The sequence below is a fragment of the Arachis ipaensis genome, chromosome B5, assembly GCF_059453495.1.
Source record: "Arachis ipaensis isolate K30076 ecotype BB chromosome B5, ASM5945349v1, whole genome shotgun sequence".
Classification (NCBI taxonomy): domain Eukaryota; kingdom Viridiplantae; phylum Streptophyta; class Magnoliopsida; order Fabales; family Fabaceae; genus Arachis; species Arachis ipaensis.
This window is the reverse complement of record NC_142440.1, coordinates 138,951,030-138,975,295: the sequence shown is the minus strand read 5'-3', so window position 1 is coordinate 138,975,295 and position 24,266 is coordinate 138,951,030. Positions and strand designations below refer to the sequence as shown.

At 35.3% G+C, this 24,266-nt stretch overlaps 1 protein-coding gene across 1 annotated transcript; it reads right to left on the bottom strand.

The window, feature by feature from the left end:
- Positions 1 to 9,381: 9,381 nt before the first annotated feature.
- LOC107644097 (extra-large guanine nucleotide-binding protein 3) lies at positions 9,382 to 18,032 on the bottom strand. Its single transcript, XM_016347898.3, has 8 exons — positions 16,590 to 18,032; positions 16,318 to 16,455; positions 15,616 to 15,720; positions 15,323 to 15,508; positions 14,346 to 14,523; positions 12,563 to 12,804; positions 10,418 to 10,587; positions 9,382 to 10,325 (listed from the first exon to the last, which is right to left on the bottom strand). The coding sequence occupies exons 1-8, from the start codon at positions 17,703 to 17,705 to the stop codon at positions 9,746 to 9,748; spliced, it is 2,715 nt and encodes a 904-aa protein (XP_016203384.2). The 5' UTR covers positions 17,706 to 18,032; the 3' UTR covers positions 9,382 to 9,745.
- Positions 18,033 to 24,266: the final 6,234 nt, after the last annotated feature.

Here is a 24,266-nt window from a genome sequence, read left to right as displayed (position 1 = left end):
CTCGCGATATTCCATCCGACTTCTAGCTTTTTTGTGTTTGATGGGCCGAAAAGGTGGAAGCTTTTCAGTGTGAGTGTAGTTATGTTATCTTTGAGACTTTTCCGTGTTGTACTCCTTCTTTTTCTTAGCTCTCTTCTCCTTGTCTCGAGCTTGGTAGGATAGGTTTGGTTTTGGGGAAGGCTCTCGAAGTCGAGAATTTTTTTCCATGTTGATGTACTTTTTTCTTCACTCTTGTACTTCATACAAGGAGGTCAGTTGTCGCTTGGATATAGATTGGAAGAATAGCCGTTCTTTAAGGCCATTAACCAACCCCATTATTACCGCTTCAAGAGGTAAGTTCTGTATTTCCAAATAGGCTTTGTTGAATCTTTTCATATAATCTCGAAGTATCTCTCCGACTTCTTATTTGACCCCAGCAGGCTTGGAGTATGTTTGACTTTGTCTTTTTGAATTGAAAATCAGGTAAGGAGCTTCCTAGCCAAGTCATCAAAGCAGGTTGCAAACCTAGGGGTGAGTTGTCAAACAATTTCGTTGCTACTTTAGTCAGAGTTGTCGGGAAGGCCTTGCAACAAGTTGCATCAGAAGCATCAGCTAGATACATCCGACTTTTGAAATTACTGAGGTGATGTCTTGGATCGGTCGTTCCGTCATAGAGATCCATGTCGGGGGTTTTGAAATTTCTGAAAATCCTGGCTCGCATGATCTCTTCAACAAATAGATCTTCCCCTCAAAGAGGGTTTTCCTCCCGATCTGCCCAATTATTCCGTCTTCAAAGGTCGGCTTCTAACTTCAAAAGTTTTTTCTCTAACTCTTTTCATCATCATACTTCTTTACATAATTCTCTCTCTACTTCTTGTTGTCGTTCAGCCTCCAACTTGAGTTGTTCTAATCGGCCGCGATGGCCATGAACTAACCCTAATATCTCTGTCGGATGCGGAGGTTCTTCATTTTCAGGTGGGCGGACCTCCCAGTGAATCTGTCGTGGATGATGGTGTTTTGAGGTTCCCTCCCCAAAGGGGTGTTTGTTCTCTCCCAGGGTGGAGGTAACGCCAGCATGAGGTCGTTGTTGTAGGGCTCTGATTCTGACTCTAATGTTGTATGACCGTCTTCATACTAGTTGTTCGCCATACATGGATGTAGACTTCCAGGTCTCCGGCAATGGCACCAATGTTCCAAGGATTACCTGAAATGGTGGTTTGGGCCTGAACGTGAGGTCCAGATTCCTTCTGAGACAGCGTCCGACTTGTACTGGTGCCGATATGCCGCTATCCAAGTTCCTCGTAAAGAAGTGAGGGTGGTACTTGCAAGAGACTTTGATACTTAAGTTAGCAAGAGTTTTAAGCAGGTTTTTAGTAGATTGGATTTTGAATATACCTGAGATTTTGTTAGTGTATTTATAGTAGAAAGATAACTACCTTTAGAGTAGTTCCACCTTTGATAGTGGATGCACGTTCCCTCTATCTTGAAAATTTGTTGAGATCTCCCTTTTGGATAAAATAGCGAGATAGGAGGAGATATTTCGGGAAGTAGTTACTTAAGAGGTTGGACAAGTAGAAGAGACTACCTTTTTCGGTGGGCTTTTATTCTTATTAAGCCTGGCTTTATATTTTTGGATCAAGGTATGAACATATATATATATATATATATATATATATTGTAGAATATGATACTTAACATTTCTGAAAGAAATAATGCTATTTTTCTCCTAAAAAGGGGCTTAATGTAGTTTATACAAAGAGATAACTACCAAATCAATATCCGAAACATTCAAACGCTAACAAAATAGTATTTAAAAGACGTTATTGACAAAAAAAATTCTTAAATAATTTTAAAATTTGACAAAAAGATCAAATGTTAACTATCCCTATTTTCGTTAACAAAAAATATTGAAGTGGCAAACTTTAATGATGAAATGGCAAACTCACAAAGCTATATAATTATGTGGCATTTTTATTATTGAAATTTAATATATAGAAAAAATAAAATCTCTAAATAAAAAGTTCCTAAATCATTAATGCTAACATTTAGATAAGCTCGTTCTTGCTGCAAAATATGCATCTCTTAGCTTTTTCTTCTCCCCTTCACGTACGGTGGTGGTGGCGTAACAAAGTTCCAAAAGAAATGGTAGTCACGGCAGTAGTAGTAGCTCCTCAAACTTCTTTTCTTTTCCTCCTTTCTTGTGGCTTTGATAGTATCTATAGCAAAAATGCAGCACAGTGCAGAGTGTAAATCGATTATGGAGGCCAGAGGAGACAAAAGCACAACAAATAACAACAACAAATCAGAGTCTAGAAAATAAAAAGAAGTTTGAGGAAGAAGAAAAATCTCACCTAACATAGCAAAGCAAAATAGAGGAAAATGGAGAGATGATGGGGATTGAGTGAAGACAACAATAGAGAACTGGAGTTGCGGTGCAAAGCAGAAAGGCGGTAGCTAGCAACGATGGCATGGCAACGGCAAGGGACCAAAGCTGGATCATTTGACACTGTGACACTGGAATCAAAAGAGTTTGTTACTGACAAGAGAGAAATTGAGGGTGGCATCAATGGAAACCAACAACTACCAAACTCACATGAAATTTGTGGGAAATATCCAAACTTCATAAGAACCCGTCGGTCACAGATAGTTGCAGCAGCAATGACGCAAGGAGGGGAGCATCTCAATGACGACCTCCTCCAACAGCGACGACTGCAACAACGTCACCTCCTTTTTCTCCTTCCTCTGTGTTACCACTAGTTCTTTCACCCTCCATCACTCTCATTCCTTTTCTCTTTCCTCTGTTTCAGCCTTTTTTTTCTCTTCTATTGTTGTTGTTCTTGGCGAGCACAATAGTGCCACCAGGGGCCTCTATCACTGCCACACCCTCTTGGATATCCTGGATATAAGAATTTAGGATTTCTTTCAATTGAACTGTGATTTTTTTTTTATCAAATTAAATTAAAATTTATTGTTTTTCCATTTTGTTATTATTTAAATTAATTAAAGAGTAAAGTATCATTTTTGTCTCCAACATTTGGGATAATTCCTAAAATTGTCCCTAACATTTCAAAATTTTCTCAATATTGTTCCACCGTTAGAGATCTGTTAATAGAATTAATTGCGGGATAAAATTGAGACGATTTTAAAATGTTAGGAACAAAAATAATACATTTTTTTTAGAAAAATTATCAAATAAAGTAAAATGAAAATAAATTTTAATGGAATGAATTGCATTACAAATTCAAGATTTTTACTCATTATAGAAGGCTTCTAGAATGACTAGTAAGAAAAAAATGAATATGATACATATATAATAAAGTATAAAGTATAAAGTATAAAGTATACCTTTTTGTTAATGTATCAAACTTCTTTAATGTTTAATTTAAATAAACTTTAGAGATAAATTTTAATTTTATTTTTCAATAATATTAATTTTTTATGGTACGTAATTATCCAATTATTTTGTAATCACATCTAAATAAATTACACTTAATCACATTACTTTCATTCTAAATAAATTTATTTTTTTATTTTACTCTTAAAAATTTTTACTCATCATGAAATATTTGTAGAATGACTAGTACATAAACTTGCGAAAAAAAGAGCACGGTACATGTACTACAAAGTATAAATTATACTTTTTGTCTCCACTGTACCAAAATTTTTTAATGTTGAATTTAGTTAAACTTTATTTTTAATTTTAAAATAAATTTTAATTTTATCCTTCAATAATATCAATTTTTTACGATCAATAATTATTTAATTATTTTTTTAATTGCATCTAAATAAATTACTCTTAATCACATTACTTTCATTCTAAATATTTTTTTTAATTTTAATCTTAAATATTTTTACTGATCATGAAATGTTAGTAGAATGACTAATACATAAGCATGCGATAAAAAAGTATGGTACATATACAATAAAGTATAAATTATATCTTTTATCTCTAATGTACCAAAATTTTTTAATATTTAATTTAGTTAAATTTTATTTTTAATTTTATCCTTCAATAATATTAATTTTTTACGATAAATAATTATTTAATTATTTTTTAATTACATCTAAGTAAATTATTCTTAATCATATTACTTTCATTCTAAATAAATTTTCTTTTAATTTTACTCTTAATCACATTATTTTTATTCTAGGTAAATTTATTTTTGATTAAAACCAAAATTAAAAAATAAATTAAATAATTATCTGTAGTAAAAAATATTGAAATTATTGAAGAGAATATTAAAATTTATTAAAAAATTAAAAATAAAATTTATTTAAATTAAGTATTAAAGAAGTTTGGTATATTAAAGACAAAAAGATATAATTTATACTTTATTGTATATGTACATGTTTTTTTCTTTTCCGAAAGTTTATATATTAGTCATTCTACAAGTACGAGTAAAAATCTTGAATTCGTAATGTAATTAAAATTCATTATCATTTTACTTGATTTGGTAATTTTTTTAAGAGTAATGTATTGTTTTTGTTCTCAACGTTTTTGTCCTTTTTTAATCCCTAATGTTTTAAAATCATCTCAATTTTGTCTCAACGTCAATTCTGCTAACAGATCACTAGCGTTAGCATAATATTGAGATGATTTTGAAATGTTAAAAATGTAAATAGGATGATTTAAATATTAGGAACAACTTTAAAACTTACCTCAAACGTTAGAGACAAAAATAATACTTTACTTTTAATTAAAGAAAAATCCAAGTAAATAGATTGTTGAAGAGAATTAGCCATATAATCAAATCTGTTTGCTACCACAGCATTTTTTGTTAATAAAAATAGAAATAGTTAATGTCTTGTTATTTTTATCATATTTTAAAATTATTTTAGGATTTTTTGTCAATAACATTATTTAAATATTATTTTATTAGGGTTTGAATTTTTCGAATAATGATTTAATAGTTATTTTTTTATACAAATAAAAATAAATTTTGATGAATTTTATCGAATTTCAGAAATTGTTAATGTATTTCCATGTCGCGTTTGTAATGATACATACAATAATAATGTTAATATATGTTTAATCAATTATATATATAGAGGTGGCAGTGAGTCCAGCAAAATCAAATCAGGTTAAGTTCAAATCCAATTTCATAAAAATTGAACTTGATTCATAACTTAACTCATATTTTAATAATTGAAGTTAATAGTAAAGCTCAAATTCGGTTAATTAGAAGCTCACGCGGTGAATCGGTGATCGCTCAAACTAACAAGAATAATAAAAACAAAATTCATAAATTATAATTACATATATAAACTTCAGTCATATGTATTATCTTTAGTATGCATGCGCCCTCTGCCTGAGTGTCCATAGATCGGATCCGATCCGCATATCCACGGTATTTATCCGAATCCGATCCGAAAATTGCGGATATGGATCCGATCCGCAAGACTTTTGAATCGGATCGGATCGGATCCACACACTAATCGGATCGAATTGCGAATCCGCATATCCGCGTATCCGCAAAAATAAAGAAATAAATAAGTAAAATATTTTTTTTATGTTTTATTTTAACTAATAATTATCATATATGTTAAATTATTTTAATTTATTATTCAAGAAAAGTATATTTAATATTATTTTAAGAGTAAACATATTTAAAAGAATAGAAAAAATAAATTTTATTGATATTTTTTTAATAAAAATAAGCTTTTAAAAATATTTTTGTGTTTTTGCGGATATATCCGATATCCGATTCGATCCGATCCGCAAATGTGCGGATCGGATCGGATCGGATCCAACCTTAAAAACTGCGGATATTGGATCCGATCCGATCCGATGATTTTAGTGCGAATCGGATTGAAATTTTGGCCATATCCGATCCGCGGACACCCCTTCTCTCCCTTTTTTCTCTCTCTTTATATATATAAAAGAGTAAGGTATATTTTTTATTTTTAAAATTTATTAAAATTTTTAAAAATATTTTTAAATTTTATTTTATTTTAATTTTATCTTAAAATTTTTTATTTGTATCAAATATATTATTAATAATTAATTTTTTAAAAATTTTAGAATTAATTTAACAATAATTTTACAAGAACAACTTTTAAGATTTCAACATAAATAAATCAGATATAGTTATCATATATTATTATTAAATAAATTCTAAATTTTTTAAACATTTAATTGTCATGAATATATTTGATACAAATTAAAAATTTTAGGAACAAAATTAAAACAAAATAAAATTTAAGAGTATTTTAAAAATTTTTAACAAATTTTAAAGACAAAAAATATACTTTATCCTATATAAAATGATAACTATAAATTTTATATTAAAAGATTAATAAAAATATATTACATACTTATTATAAATTAAAAGTATAAAATAAATAATATATATTAATAATAATGCAAGTATTTATAGTTTTTAATAATTAATATATTATCTAACTAACTCACGAGTCGTTGACGTTGAGTTAAATTTATTTAATTTTAAATTTATCTCATTTAAATATTTAATATATAAACCCAAATTTAAATTCATATTTTATTCGTAAACTCATAAACTCAACTTATAAACTGTTAAATTTGAATCCATTCATAAATCAATTCTATTCTCTTCCAATCCTAATTATATATATAATTTGACAACTATAAAATATTATAAAAAAATATTATTAGAACCGAGATCTGTCATCAAAAGTCAAGTCAGTATTACCCAATGAAACTTGCATGCATAAGATATGAAACCTTTTCCTTATTTTAATAACTCTACTAAATAAGACGACGCAATAGACTATAACTATATATTTTAATATGAGACAGAAAATTTTCCTAAATCAAATTCACAGGTTAGCCTTTTCTGTCTTTTTGTTTAGAAGCTATATATGCGGTTTGAGTTTGACCCTTTCTATTATTTTTGTCTTCCCATCGAAGGGCTATATGATCACGCTAGTACGCTACCTACCACTTCTTGTGACATAGGAAAGCACACGTACGGTGGGGTGGCTTAAGAATTTGATATTATCCATTCTTGACATGTTCAAACCCTTCTAATAGTTTGAGAAATTCTTCTGAAAATAAGTAAGTGCTTTTATTATGATTAATTAATTAATATTTATATTAGTATTATAAGTTTATTATTGTTTTATTTAAAATTAAAAATATTAGTGTAATTGAAACTAATTTTAAATAGACAAAATAAACAAAAATATTATATTAAAAATTAGTCGTTATATATTTTTATATGAGTATATATAGTTTTAGTTTATTTTTAATGTGTATTTTTTATTTAACATATATTATATATGAATAGTTGATATAATGATTAATTTTTAGTGTATTTAACATTATTGCAAAATAAATAATGTAAAATAAAAATTGTTCCAGTCTAGTCTAACGAATCGGAGATCCGGGTCCGGACGACCAGCCGACCCGACAACCCATCATGCCCGAATCGGGAGGTGACCCGCACGTCACCTCCTCACCTGCGTGAAGCCAGCCAGCTGGAAAAGAAATTTTTAAGAAAGAGAATCTATGTACATGGGACCCATTACAGTGCAGACTATATAAGGGGAGAGATCTGTCCCTCCTTCCAGGTACACCTATCTTTTACCCTATCTACCGTCCTTGTACGGACAACTTAAGTGTCAGAGTCCTTTTGCAGGTGCCCCCATTCTAAACCGTCAACTCGGTGGGACCTCATACTTCAACCCCTTCCTTCACAACAGCCCAGGAGATCCTGGCGCGCAAAGGCGAACCAGACCCAGTTTCCTCACCACTTTCAGGCATCTGACGCATCCGATCTATTCAGGAGCCGAGCTACGGAACAAAAATATTCATTTACTCTCAAAACGCACAAGAAACTCTAATAATTTCATTGCAAATCATATATAGCTTTTTTAAAATAAATAAATAAATAAATTTATGGTGAGCCGCCCATTTTTTATTATTTTATTTTCCCTCCTTTGTGGAGACTGGAGACCAAAGGCTTTGACTTCCTTTCGTGTATGTGCAATCGATCTCATTAATACGAGTAGTAGTTAAATACTTGTTTTGTTTGTTTTAATAATTTCATGACATGAATAATAACAGGGTCTCGCGATTATAGATGACCAAATTGAATTAGAGAATTTGAATTCCTATGCTAATAGGCGAGCCTGCTATTTAGGAACGTTGATTCACAATGGTTGAGCAGCGATTAATCAGAGTACTCCGTTATTGAGTCTCTTGGTATTTTTATGATTTACTATTTATATATATAGCCTATGTTAAGAGATCGGCAAGATTAATCTTGCGGTATTGGAATATTCGTCCAAGTTTTAAAAAAAATTCAATATCAATAATAAATCAAGAGAGTTCAGAGTCTTTAACTACGCAGAAAAATTACATGTAATGTAATTATTCAAAAATAAAAGATAAAAAAGAAAAAGGTAAGGACCTAAAATGAGAAGTTTGACACTTTGACTTTTATTATTATAGGAGAGATACTTTAATTGCCATAAAATATTAGCAACTTTTTTACTATGAGTTAAGAGGGGCAGGAATTGAGTGAGTTGCCATCCATGGTTAGGTATGTATTTGAAACAAGCACAGTGACTGCCGGCTACAATGGAGCCACCCCAAGTCAAACCCTTCTTTCTTCTTTTCTTTTTATTTTTTTTGGTCAGAAGTTTTTCTTCTTTTCAAATCGTACATGTAATGGTCCAACCTTTGGGTACATATTTGCGTTTAAGACTATATGCAGAACGATATAATTGAACAAAATTAAGACGACTGAGTAAACTACTAAGTTTGTACATTATTGTGCTCATGACAGTGGCAGTGAAAAATTATGTTACCTAATCTCATTGATCAGAGTTAATTTAATCATAGTTAGCTTAGCTGTTAGAACAACTGTCAAGTTAGGTAGTATTCGGTTATTTTCCAATTTCCAGTTTTGTGTAACTTGTATAGTGCTCATGTTCATGTATACAAGTTGGAACTTTTTATATCATCAAGGCATTATTCTGTATTCATCATCATTCTAGATCAAAAATGCTACGTATTAGTCAATCTTTTTAAAAATTTATTATTATTTAATTAATTTAAATATTCACTTTTACGTATTAGTTCAAAAAATTAAGAAAGTTACTTATTTTTTATTTTCTCTTTCCTGTGAAGACCGAATAAAAAACAATATTTAAAAAATACTTAATTACGTTAAAAAAATTCAAAAATGGAACTATAAGTTGCTGGTTAAATCTCCTACCTATTTCATTAACCCTGAGTGTTCGACTCTCATCCCTCAATAACAGATTTTCACTTTCTTCGCCCTCAGTTTTGTTCTCTCACACCTTAGCTCAACACCTTTGTTACAAAATTAAGATATCAAAATAAACAAAAGAATAGTTAAAATATCCCACATATGTGGTGAAGGGTTTCCTTATATAAGGCTCAACAGAGGAAAGTAAAAGAAAAAATCAGCTTTTCAATTTTTTTTCTTCTCAATTTAAGCTGAACAATATTATCAATATAAGCTGTACATACAACAAATCACCTCTAGATTTACAAGCTCTTAAGCAAATTAGCTTATTCGTGATGAGGAAAAAATCATTCTGAACCTGATCAGCAATTCCCTACAAAAACAAAGAAAAATAGCATACTACACTTTTCCCACCCAACTAACTCCCCCACCCCCAAACAAACCCGTCCTTAATATATTCAATGCTCCTGCTATCTGCAAATTCTTTGGAGCAGTGAGACACTCTCCCGCGTCCGTAATCCGAACTCTCGTGTCAATTTTGATTGTTAAGGGGAAACAAGCTTCGCAACTCATTCCTGTCTAATGTATGGAGAAGAGCTCACTTCTGTACTGTAAAAGGACTCTTCTGCATTGATTTCATATTCATCATCCTTCTCATCATCCCATTTGATTATCTCCCTTATGTATTTGAAGGCCTCGTCAACAGACCCTCGATCCCGGCCTCGGGTTTGCCCGACAAACAGCTTCTGGCCGGTAATGGAATAATAAAGCTCCTTGAATCTCACAGCTATGTAGTAAAATGCTTGGTGTGCTAGGGCGTGATTATTGTGATGGGGCCTCACAGGACAAAAGTCTGAAAACCACTCGCAAGTTGAAAGAGGAGCTTTATTTATCTTGTCTTCAAAAGCATCGTACTTATTTAGCAGAAGCACAAAAGGGGTGTCTTTGAAACAAGGATGCCTCACAAGGCTCTCAAAAAGATCCCTGCTTGCCAGCATCTTGTTACGAAACTGACCGGTACTTGTAGGCCACAGTTGGTCATAGTCACTTAGGGCAACACAGAATATAACCACCCTCACATCTTCAAACATTTCCAACCATTTGCAACCATCACGAAGACCCTTCGAATTTATCCGAATTAATTGATATCTGATCCAATGACAATGGAAATGTGTTAATGAATATTTTCAAGGAAGCCTCCACCCTTAAAGAGGAAGGAAGACGAAAGAGAATGAATTTACTTGCTTAAGGGAGGTGGTGCATTAAGATTTTCACTGTATATCTCAGACATGGGACTCCTATCATCGAATGAGAATTCCATGAAGGCAAGACCATTGCTCTGAGTGACTCCTTCAGCATACAATACATCCTTCTCAGAAGGTTCATACTCATTGCTAGATATTTCTATCGCCTGTGGATTAAACACCGTGACAACAGAAATAATGGAAGTCAATGTATTTATAGCCTGTCATTTACAATAATAGACCAAGACAGATGACAAGGAACAAAAGAACCAAACCAAATCCGAACTAGTAAACTCCAATCGTGTTCCACCTAGATATATCTTGAACAAATGAATACATAATAAGATTCAGACAGATCACAAGGTAGGAGTTGTAAAACTTAAAGACAGTCAGTTTAAAAATTACAAGACTGTTTCAGATATCATTTTAAAGATCAAGTATATTTGGTTCTTCAATCCATATAAAAACAAGCAAATACAACTGTAATCAGAGATAGACAGATAGTGGATATCCAATTGTGGCCTTTGCAGCATGGTAATTTATTAGGGAATTCAATATGAGCCATGCATTAGTTACTCACACCCAACATGTCATTTGGAACCAATATTAAATAACTTGAGATAATCAACTAATAACATATACTTTCCAATGTTTTGTTATTTTTTAAAAGTAAACACTCAAATTGGTCTTCAACGAATTTTAAATCGGACACTTTGGTCCCAACAAATTTTTGTCACTAGAAGTCCTCAAGAATTACTCCCATTAGACAAATTGATCCCTCCGTCACGTTTAATCAAATTTTTAATATGTGCGTTCGACAAATAACTCCCTAACAATTTTTATTACAAGGCAATAAAGTCCCAAAAAATATTATTATAAGATAGATTAGTTCCCTTCAAAACGCCGGAGGGACAATTTGTCTGACAGGAGTAATTCTTGAGGACTTGTAGATAATAAAAATTTGTTGGAGAGCAAAGTGTCTGACCTAGAATTCTTTGGAGATCAATCTGGATATTTACATGTTCTTTAATTACTAATATAGAATTTATTAGTTCCTCAAACATTGTCATTATTTAATGTTCTATAAGTATTTATGACTGTATACAATGTGTCTAAAATTTTGCACCTTGTAAATAAACATTGCACTTGAAGTTTTTTTAATTTTTCCTTATTTTTCTGATTTAATCCTAACAAATGGGAGGATCAAACACTGCACTATCATCAGTTATACTTATACCATAAAAGGTTCATTCATTCATTCAGATGAGCTAACCTATTTAACGCCCTAATTCTTTCAAGTTCTTTCTGTTTAAAAAATAAAACTAAAAAAAAGACTACAGAACCCTTGTTAGGGAGGAGAAACAAACGCTTTTTAATTTTATTATGGAGAAGGTAATGGTGTAGGACAGCAACATGGAGAAGTAGCGTGTTTTACAGGCGTGTGGTGTCAGGGAACTACAAATCGGACGGTACGAGTGCTCCCAGAGAAATCGGACGGTCCGATTTTCGTTTTATTAAAAAAAAAAAAAAAAAACCTTTTTGTACAACACGGATGGTCCGATTTGCTTCTTCCAAAATTCAATTTTCTCCTTGCAAATCGGACCATCCGATTTGACCATGATATTTTCTTTCCAAAACAACTCACATGGTCCGACTTGTTAAAGCACAAGTCAAAAAAGGCTGCCCCCACATCTTGGTCTAGCACCACTATACCCCCATAACACAGCGCATCACATGCATGCCTCCAATAACAAAAAAAATGAGCCAGAAACAAATAGACATACGTCTTCAAAAAATTGTTCCTAGCTAGTTACATTAAAAGTTGAATTGCACCTCTCACTCTCTCAGTGGATGTCTATCTATATATATATGACATTTGGATTTCTATATTAAAACAATAATATTGACAACCCTTTCCCTGATTCTAAGTTTTCACTTTCTTTCTGTAAGATTATCATATTAGTTGCTTCTTGCATGCCACCAATTAACAAAACAAGAAAGTACAAGGTGAATCCAAAGTACAGGAAAGAACTGAGAGAAAGATGTGTTAAAGATAAATATATAGTTATAACAGAGTGATGATTAACGGTTAGCATTATCAAATGCAAATACTTCTCAAGACGACAATTGAAAGAAACATACCCGATCCAAAAAATATTTAGCAACATCAGGAAGATTATGCAATTCCTCTCTTCTCTTGTATGTTTCCTGAACAGCAGGATCTCTCCAGATCTCATCTACCATAGGAGCATACTCACGGGTAGCAGCAGGAAAGAAAGCCTCCAAATCTCCTGTAGCCATAATATCCAGCAACCAGTCAGAAAAATGCTTGAATCTTTGATTGATTGAGTAGATGGTGGGCTTGTTTTCTTCTGCTGTTGTTCCTGCAATATTTATTGCACAATTAGATATTTGGATTCACACATGTAGCTCCCACATTTACAAAGACATTACTATTATTTGGAGAAAAGAAGAATGTCAATAAGTTGAAGCGCAGAAAAACAATGATAAAATATCATCATGCAAATTGCATCATCTGCAAAATTCACAAGGGAAGAAAAAATGGAGAGACATTGGGAACTGCTTACTGCAAAAATTAAATGCTTAGAGAGCAAAATAACCCAGTCTATCAGTATAACACAGTTAAACTTCCTTGGAACAAATAGTACAAGTAGAAAGAACTCTTACCAAGACCAAATACCCATTAGAAAAGACCTTACTGAAAATGGTTTTATTGAAAATTTGGTTTTGATAGAGCCCAATGGCATCAATTGGTCCATGTTAACGACCCACCTAGTGAGATAAGGGTTGCTCTTATCAGTTCAGATTATCTTTATTCTCGTGTTCAATATTGTCTACAAAATATAAATGAGTCAACCGAAGTAAATTTTGATCAAGTTTAACATCTGTATAATTGGAGTGAATCTACTGAATATTGGGGCCAAAAGGCCAAAATTGTGGACATCTATCATTACACAATCAGAAGAGATCACCAGCTAGTATCAAAAAGTGCCTTTCTATTAGCCATGTAAGCACCACATTTTATATATACTAGTGTATTAATAGGCACTAATGTGCCTATTAATTCACCTTTTTATTTGTTGTGTATAAAATTAATAAGAGTAAAGTTAGTTGAGATGGCAAGTGACCTATAACTTAATTAAGAGGTCTTGGGTTCATGTATTGGAAGAAACAAAAAAAATAATTTTCCAAGAATTATATATACGAAAGGGTATTTTAGGAAGGAAAATTGGACCTATCTATTTCATACTAACCCATCCAAGCATAATCTAAGTGAGTTTTAATTAAATGTACCAATTTTACAACAATCTGAGATTATACCAAATAGATATTGATAAGCAAATTGTGACAATTACAGTAAGAAATATACAGAGCTAAACCATAACCTGCAAGTTCTATGGAAACACAAAGCATTAAGCCTCACTTCTAAAAATGTCTAGTTTGGCAAATCTTTGTGGTAGTGTACAGTCTATGATACTACTGTATGGTCTGGCTAGAGTGTAACTGTCACTCTTTACTAGCAGGTATACTGAAAGATAGGAAGGCCTTGTTTTTGATATCTTCATCCCTTGATATTAATGATGATCTCTTGTCCTCTCCTCTACTCTGTTTACAATATTCTTCCTTCTATTTTGTGTTGTGACTATTCTATCCAACGATTAATTTATAAGTCTACCATAGTCTACCATAATGTATAACTTCAAGAAATACATGGACCGAATGTGAACATTTTAGTAACTTTTTTCTTAATCACACTCTGGTATTTTGTATAACTTCAACAACCAAAATTTAGTAAATAATAACAATGCCATAAAATGGCAGGCCATGTGAGACTTCAACTTAATGCATATCCTGAAAATCATTCCAGCTGAGAGGAAGGAGGGAAAGAAAAGCATAATCCTACCTGGCCCAGATCCTTCACCATTTAACGAAGTAGATTCTTTCTCAGCCAGAGCTTCCTCTTCAAACTGCTCTCGTCCTTCCAGCAAAATACTGAGATACTTGTACATATTGCTTTGGATCATGAGCTTGATGTTCTGCAACTCATCTTCAGTAAACTTGCTTCCATATAAAAACTTGGCCTGTTACAGATAGGGGAAAAGACTATTCTTTAATGAAGGTGTAGAAAGGTAAAACGAACATGAAAACAACTAGTAACTTAGCATAAAAACTAACTATATAATTTTTTGAAAAACAAATGCAAAATGTGAAAAAAGGAAGAAAATAAGTTTAACCATGCAGAACATAATCACACAGATTCAAAAGCATGTTCCTGCCGTGTCTACACTTAATCAATAACAGGCAAACTAATAACTGCTAACAAATTATGCTAGAAACAAAACGATAAAAGGAAGGTAAATAGACAATAACATTACATCTAAAAATACCTATATAAATATACATCTGCACACTTTATGAATGTGGTACCATGGTAGGGACACATAACTTGTCCACAGAATTATTGGTAGATTCATGCATATCTATCATCCGTACATGACCAAATGCCCGACATAATGATTAAAGTATTATACAACATACATGTCCCAGTGTATGCATGTGTACATACTACACACATAAAATTAAAATCTTGATAAAATATACATGATGAAAGCCTGAAAACAGTGTATTAACCTACTTTCGATTACTATAAAGTATTATAAACTAGCTGTCCATGACTATTCCTTGCTCTAACAACTGAGCACATGAACTGATAGACTCTTCACTAAAGCCCTTAGACAAGCACAATAAAAAAGCAGACAATAGTGACCCCAAATTAGCTATGTCAACTTAAATTAAATACAGCCAGAGACATGAAATAGTGGAAGTATGACAGATAAGTGGGAGATAGAGGAAGTGAATGAGAAAGTAACAGACACATGCCTGTTTAAAGAGAGTGGCCGTTCCAGATCCTTCCATACCAAACAACAAAAGTTTCTGAACTCTACCATGGTCCAGATACTCAGGGACAGACCTTGTTGAATAATTAGTAGCATTATCTTTGACCCCAGGAGGATTAGTGGGTGGTACAGGCAATGAGAATAATGAACAAATGAAACGAGTGGACGCCTGCCTACCATAAACCAAACCAGTATTGTATAAAAACCAAATCAAGACATATTTTTCCAGGCCCAAATCAAGCAATAGATATTCATTGTTATCGGATAAGAGAGAACCTTTCCCCATATGTTTCCCTTGATATTGTTTTGGCCTTCTTCCTCATAAGATCCATCATCATAAACCCAGAAATGGGTATCACGTGGGCATTGTACATTTGCCAGCTGCAATGATAGCAACAAAAGTTACAAAGTCAATCCATAATGATTAAACAATGCTATTGCGTCCCATCATGAATCATGTCTTAATTCAACTGACAATGATTAAATCCGGCAAATTTCTGATTGAAAAACTAACACTGAAAACTTCCAATGATGTTAGATTTGTAAGATCAAATGAGGAGCCTTAGAACTCACATTTACACAATTGAATCAATATCACAACTAGCAGAACAAGAAAGACAAGATTCAAGGTTTCTTTCACTAAAGATTGTCGCAATGAATTTAAAAGGGGGGAACAGAATTATCCATGGAAACCTTCTTCGCACCTTTCTTGCACTTATGATTTATTACATGTTCAACAGTTTAAACTGTAAATACAAAAATGATTTATCACAGAACACTGTAGACTGTGTAGAGTTGTCTAATTTATATAGTCAACTCTACCCAGTGTGATTAAAGCTTTGTTCTTGTAACAAGAAACAATAACTTGGTAGAAGGACTACAGGAGAACATGATGCTCTTCACTCACAATGTTCTACAGCTTTCTTCATAAACAAATCACAGGCTTAAAAAACAAGAAAGGAGAAACATGATTATTACCTTTAACATTCTGAGTTCAATCTTCGTTATTTCGCGACCATTCATGTAAACCCTTGTATTTCCATTGCTTGCTTCAGATTGAAGTTTACCTCCGATATTCAGCTTCGAACTTATTATCTTGTCAGGCTTCTCTCCCTCCTAAAATGGATCACTCCCAAATTAAGGAAAACAAAAAAGAGAACCAATAATCTAAAGAAGGCAGCTAAGAAGAAACATTGCATCTTCCGAACACACACAAAGCAAACAACAAAAATAATAGGTTCAAATTTCACCTTGCCCCAAAGTCCTGAATCCTTGTCATACCAATACCTCCCAGGCTTCAACTTCTGCGGCGGGATAGGACAGCCAAGAATCTCAGCCAATTCCTCTTGCCTCAACTGCCTGCCATTGACGATAAGCTGCTCCGGCCGGAGCTGGTTTGCGGCACACTCCTTCTCTGCCTTCATTATCTGCCTAATCTCCAAGGGGCTACAAACCTTAGAAAGAAGCCTAGAACTCTTTCCTAAGCTTGACCTCTTGGACTCATCTATAGGCTTCCGAATGCAGCTTACGCATTTTCTACCCTCAGGCATAGAACCCATAGCCTTCAACACACAGTTACTACAATACCTAGCATCACACACCAAACAAGCTTCTTTCTCCTTCAACCTATTCGCATTCCCACACCTGCTACAAATCCAACGCTTCTTCGGCGCGGCAGAGGCGGCGCGTGCCGCCGTTGCAGCTACCGGAGATCCTACCGGCTCTGTCGCCGCCGATCTCGGGGAAGTGTAACCGTCATCGTCTTCATCATCGTCGTCATCATCATATTCAGAATCCCTAGGAGTATTGAAGGTAACCGTTGTAGGGCGCTTACCTTCAACGGCGCGGGGAGCCGAGCTTGGAGCCGCCGTCTGCGGTGGAGACGAAGCGGAGCTGACAGCATCGTCGGCGGCATCCTCGCCTGAGAACTCCGACCGATCGACCTCGCCGCTGCGCGAATCAAACTGCGTCCTCGACACCGACAACGACCTCTGACTCTCCGCCGCCGGACTCCGCGGTTCACAACCGAATCCACTACCGTTTCCGTTTCCGTTACCGTTGCGGACGCGGGAGAACCGTGAGAAGCGCGAGTGAACTGGCATGGCGACTGGGATCGGAGACGCGGTGGAATAGTCGGAGGCGGCGGAGGCAACGGATGGAGTGCGAATCGGAGCTGTGGCGGCGGTAGCGGCGGCGATTTCGACTGGATCGACTCTGGGAACATCATATGGAACCGGAGGACCAACGTATTCAACGGCGATAGAGTAATCGAGCTGCTCCTCGTCGGGCATGGGTGCGCCGGCGGGAAGCATGCGGCGGAGGACGTCCTCCCAGGTTTTGTCGTCCTCGGGAGAGTCAGATGCCATAGGGAAAGTATGTTTAGATAGCGAGAAAGTGCGGGAAAATGAGAAGGAAAGTGAGGGAAAGTATATTTTTGGAGACTGGGGGAATGAAAGGGTGAACCCTCAAAGGGGATGAAAAGGTTTAGTCATCTTTTTGGGTAAGAGAGAGAGAGAGAAGTGACAGAGTCTGTGATTTGTGCACTGCGTTTGTGTGTGTGTGTGCGTTGTCAGATGCTGCAGTTGGCAGAAAGAAAACGGAGCTACTTGACGGCCGACTCTGTCTTAGCTGACGGCGGTTATTCCGTTATGTATGACGTCAACGTGATCGCATTCTGATTTCTGAATGTTCACGAGTAAGGAAAGTTTATTTAACAATTTATTGATTAATGTCTTAGTTATTTTTCGCAAACTCAATTTCTTTTCCTTTTTTATATATATGGAAGAAACACTTTAACTAAAATGTTTGGGGATGTGGTACAATGGAGCACCACGACAGTTCTCTTAGGATTTTTACCCAAGTGATTGATTTTGTCCAACGAAACACTAAAAAAGTTAAGGTGTGAGCAATCAATCTTAACCAGCCAGAGAATGTAATGAAAATTCGTACTGACAGTGCAGAGAAATGGTGATAAAGTTTAAAATATTATATAAAGAATCTCTCTTAATTACATCTGGTCGATAGATAATGAAAATAATATTTTGAATAAGAACATCACAGAAGATGAACCTAATCCAGATTGACAGTACAGAAAAGACGAAGACACTATTTGATAGTTCAGAGATGGAGACCTTTTTTCTTGGTATTAGAACAGCAAGTGAAAAAAGTTGCAGCGTAAATTTGTATTTCTAATTTGCTTATTGAACTAATAATCATCATTTCTTATTGAGGGTAGGGTTGGCCATCGGAACTATGTTGAAGGTTGATAAAACTATATCGATTTATTCAAGAGGACGCTTCGCAAGGATATGTGTAGAAAAAATTGATCCCAATAATATCTGTTTTGGGAAATACTCTAAACATTGAATATGAGGGCCTTCACCTAATTTGTTTGTGGGGTTTATGGCCACCGCTCTGAGTTATGTGGAGAGGCACCTATTATTAGGGAGGATCACTGGGGGGAGGTGGCGAAAGGGAAACAGGTGGTTTTTGATGGTGACGTAATTGCTGATGGCCAGGAAAGACAACAAGAGATCTCGGGTGATCGGCTAAGTGACAAAAATTTTGTTATTAATCAAAATTCCTTGGATTTCGGACCTTGGATAATGCTTCGAAAATTCCAAAAACGGAAATAAGAGAAGGCACAACACGCTAGAAGACAAACCAATCAATCCAAGGACCTCGAAACAAATAAGGAAGGATCTTATAATAACAGTAATCACATCATGAAAAAGGTATCAAGGTTTAATGTGCTATTTGATGACAAGGAAGATGAAATCTCGCATGAATTAAATGCAGCGACTATTGAGCAAATCAATAACGTGCATAATGGGCCGGGTGAGCAAAATATGGCTTTAGATAAACAAATGAAGGATGATATGCAAACCAATTTGGGCCAGATAGAAGAACTGGTTTCCACTAAAGCTAATGGGCCTATTTAGGGGTGTTCATGGTTTGGTTAATCCAAAAACCAAATCAATTTTTTAGTTAACTAAAAATATAGTCTTGGTTAATTAACCAAATTGGTTGTACAAGATAAAATCGGTTAGTAAAAATTGAAACTGATTTTTAACCGGTTATTAAAATAAAAATTAGTTTTTAAAAAATAACCGACTTTTATATAGAAAAATCGGTTTTTATACTTAAAAACCAGTTTTTCACCAAAAACTAGTTTTTATACCAAAAAATTGGTTTTTACCATTAAAAACCGATTTTACACAAAAATTAATTTTTTAACATATAAAAATCCAAATTTTTAACCTTTTTTTAAATTGAATTTTTTTATTCTAAAAATTATTTTTTTTCTTTCTAAATGATACGAGTAACATTTGTAAATAATGAAATCCATTCCATCGTTTCGTTCCTTTTTCTTTCTTATCTCTTTTCAGCATTTTCTATAAATAATTTTTTCTAATGTAAATAATTTTCTTTCTAAATGATACGAGTAACTTTTTCTTATCTCAATCTCTCCATCTCTCTCCTTTTCTCTCCCCCTCCTCTCCTCTCTTCCTTGTCTCTCTCTCCCCTTACCCTCTTTCTCCCCTTCCCTTCTCTTTGTCATCCTCTCTCTCTCTCCCCTTCTCTCCCATTTCTCTCTCTCCCCATCCTTTCTCTCTCATCCTCTCTTCCTTTTCTCTCTCTCCCATTTTTCTCTCTCCCCATCCTCTCTCCTCCTCTCTTCCTTTTCTCTTTCTCCCCCTCCTCTCTATCTATCTCTCTCTATCTCCCCTCTTTCTCCCATTTTCCTTTCTTTCTCTCTATCCTTCTCTCCCTCTCTCTCCCCATGCTGTCTCTCTCCCCCCTCCCCTCTTTCTCTCTCCCCTCTTCTCCCTCTCTCCTTCCCTCTTCCCTCCTCTCTTTCTCTCTCTACCTCTCTCTCTCTTTCTGTATCTCTCTCCCTCTCTCTTTCTCTCTCTCTTTGCCATCTTTCTCTCCTTTTTCTCTCTCTTCTTCTCTCTCTCTTTCACTTCTTCTCTCTTCCTCATCTCTCTCTCTTCTCTCTCCTCTCTCTTGCTTTAGAGAGAAGAGAAGAAAAAAAAGAGGAGAGAGATAGAGAGTGAGAGAAGGCTGAGAGAGAAAGAGAAAATAGATTAGGGGAAGAAAGAGAAGAAGGAGAGAGAATGAAGAGAGGAAGAGGAGGAGAGAGAGGGAAGGGGAGAGAGAGAAAGAAGGAAATGAAAGAGAGAGGAGCGAGAGAGAGAGAGAGAGAAGAAAGGAAAGAGAGAGGAGTGAGAGAGAGAGAGAGAGAGAAAAGAAAAAAAGAGAGAGATAGAAAGAGAGGGGAGGGAGAGAGAGAGAGAGGGGGGAAAGAGAGGGAAATAGAGGAGAGAGATGAGGAGGAGGAGGAGGAGGGGAGAGAGTGAAAGGGAGAGATGAGTAGAGAGAGGAAGGGAATGAGAGAGAAAGAGAGAAAAGTGAGAGGGAGAAAGAGGGCAAGGAGAGAGAGTGAGAAAGAGACAAAGGGGAGAGAAGGGGAGAGAAACAGAGAGAGAAGGAGAGCGGGGGGATAGCAAAGGAGAGAGAGAAAGAGGGAAATGGGAGAGAGAGGAAAAGAATGATAGAGAGACAAGGGAGAGAGAAAGAAAGGAGAGGTAGAGAAAGAGGGGAGAGAGAGAGAGAGAGAGAGAGAAGGTGAGAGGAGGGAGAGGGGAGAGAGAGAGAGAGAGAGAGAAAGAGGGAGAAGGGGAAAGAGACAGATAAGGGAGAGAGAGGAGGAGAGAAAGAGGGGAAGGGGAGAGAAAGAGGCGGAAAAGAAGAGAGAGAAGGGGAGAGAGAGAAAAGAGAGAATTTAATTTGGTTTTGGTTAATCGGTTTTTTTTAATTTGGTTTTGGTTAACCAATTCTAAAAAATATGGATATTGACTTTTAAAATTATTTTATTAAACTGGTTAACCAAAATGTGGTTATGGTTTTTTAACCGGTTAACCACATTTTGGTTTTTTTATGAACACCCCTAGGCCTATTGTTCAAATTCAGAAGAGAGATTTTGCGGGAAAAAATCCTCAAACACAAAAGAAAGGCCACTCCTTCAACTTTGGGCCTCAAAAACGGGTAAACCAACAAAGCCTAAGATAAAGGAAGCTGAGAAGAAAGGGGTCATTATTAAAAAATCTGTGGCCATGACCCAGCCTCGCTCTTCCGCATCAAGAAACCCCGAAACGGTGGAAATGGAACAACAGATGCTCAAAAGCATGCAAAGACTACAAACGGAGCATAACCAATTGGCCTATTTCAATGTTCTAATTGAAAAATTCATGGAGGCTCATGTTGTGAAGAATGTGTTCTTAAATCAAGGGAGAATCGTCGACGAGAGTGAAGGGCCAATCAACGCAAAAAGAGAACCCTCCACTAGACAAGCCACCGGAATCCTCACCACCGAGTTGGAGTCTCCATCATGGGGAAGAAAGTCAAACCATGACGAACCCGACGAATTCGGGTATTACGGCTCAAGAGCTGTGTTAAACGGCTGTGGTCTTGTGACCCCTTCTTCTTTATTACTGCTTTTATAAATCTCTTTGCCTAGAACTACAGAGGGCAGGGGGGAAAACCTTCTCCAGCCTTATCAGAGACTTGCGAAAGGAGTATAAGGTTAGTTTTTTAATTCTTACTGAAACTCATATAAGTGGTTCTCGTAGCAAGTTAGTGTGGGAGAAATTTGGGCTTGATGGCTATTTTATTGAAGAGGTTAGAGGGCAATCTGGGAGTATTTGGTGCCTCTGGGATACTAGTATCTAGAGAGTGGATATAATTAGCCATAATTACCAGATGGTTAACATGAAAGTAAACTATGAAAATTATGAACCGTGGCTACTTTCTACTATTTATGGTAGCCCCCAAAGGGTTAATCGCAGAAACTTTTAGAATAATATTTGTGATCTCAATCGTGAAAATAATCTTTCTTGGTGTCTGATTGGGGATTTTAACGCTACTCTTCACAATCATGAACAAAGAGGTGGCTCTAATAAAAATAGATATGCTTGTGAGGATTTTCAATCTTGTGTCTCTGAGACTAGGCTACTTGATTTGGGTTTCTCTGGTTGGCCATTTACCTGAGAAAGAGGAGGTTTGTATGAACGGTTAGACCGTGGGCTTTGTAACCTAGACTGGCAAATTCGGTTTCCAAACGCTTATGTTAAACATCTACCCAGCTTTAAATCCGATCACTCCCCCCTGTGAATTCACTTTTCTTCCCCTAATAATGTTAATGATGGCCGTAGACCGTTCAAATTTATGGCTGCTTGGCTATCTCACCCCGACTTCTCCAACATGGTTAGTAGTAATTGGAATCTGGAGGGCTCTTGGTCTGAATGCATTTTAAACTTTCAAAAAGCAGTTAAGTCCTGGAATTTCAATGTCTTCGGTAATATTCTGAAAAGGAAGAACAGAATTATTAGGCGATTAAACGAGATTACAGCTAGCATGAACTACCAGAATAATCGTTTTCTTCAAGAACTTACAGGCTTCTCTTTGGAGGGAATATGAAAAAATTCTTATTCAAGAAGAAGTAATGTGGTTTCAAAAATCTAAATGTAAGTGGATTGAATTTAGAGATCGCAATACTAAGTACTTCCATGGAACTACGTTAGCTAGAAGAAGGAAAAATAAGGTGTTCAGTCTTCAAGACATGGATGGTAACTGGGTAAGCGATAAAACTGCTTTGGAGGACATGGCCTCTATGTTCTTTAAACTTTAATCAGATGATATCCCGACTGCTGATTTTATCCTGAGGAACTCCTTTCCAGCCCTTCCTCAAGAGGACTTGGATGCCATGGGTAGTATATTCTCTCTCTTTGAAATTAAAGAGTCGGTTTTCAATATGGAGAGCCTTAAAGCACCAGGTATTGATGGTATTCAAGCAATCTTCTACCAAAATCAATGGGATAAAGTTAGTTTGGACCTGGTCAAACTTATTGAGGAAATCTTTGTTACCTCGGAGAAAGTAGGGGAAATAAACGAAACTCTTATAACGCTTATTCCAAAAGTGGAACCGGTTATCAATCTGAAGCAAATGCGTTCGATAAGTTTATGCAATATTTTCTATAAGGTGATCACCAAAACTCTGGCCATGAGAAGAGTTATGGATAAGGTTATCAGTCCTACACAATGTAGCTTTATACCGGGGAGACAGAGCTCAGATAATATCATCATTACTCAAGAGATCATTCACTCTATGAGGAACAAAAAGGGTCCAAAAGGTTGGATGGCTATCAAAATTGATTTAGAGAAAGCTTACGACAGGTTGAAGTGGAGCTTCGTTTGGGAAACCCTCACAGATGAAGGACTTCCTCCCAATATCATTGAGCTTATTTGTACCTGTATTTCCACTACTAGAATGAGGGTTCTATGGAATGGGGATGCCTTAAATGAGTTTCGCCCTTCTAGAGGTATCCGCCAAGGTGATCCGATATCTACCTACATCTTTGTTCTCTATATGGAAAGACTATCTCATCTTATTAACACTGCGGTTAGTATGGAATTTTGGAAGCCTATCCAGCTAAATCGGGAGGCTCTCGAGCTTTCTCATCTTTATTTTGCGGATGACCTAATAATTTTTACGGAAGCAAATATGGAGCAGGTAGACATTATCAAGAGAATTTTAGAAGCGTTTTGCACAAGCTTCGGTCAAAAAATCAGCAGTGAAAAAACTAAGATTTTTTTCTCTAAAAATGTGGGGCACCAAGTGAGATATGATATTAGTAATTTCTTAAACTTCTCTAGAACTGATGACCTGGGTAAATACTTGGGTGTTCCAATCATTCACTCTAGAGTGACAGAGGATACGTACAAGGAGATCGAAGCTAAGATCAAGAGAAGACTTAACAATTGAAAAGCCTCATTCCTCTCCCTAGTAGGGAGAACTACTTTGGTGATATCTGTCCTTTCTGCTGTGCCTTTCTATACTACGCAAACTGCTCTATTACCTACTG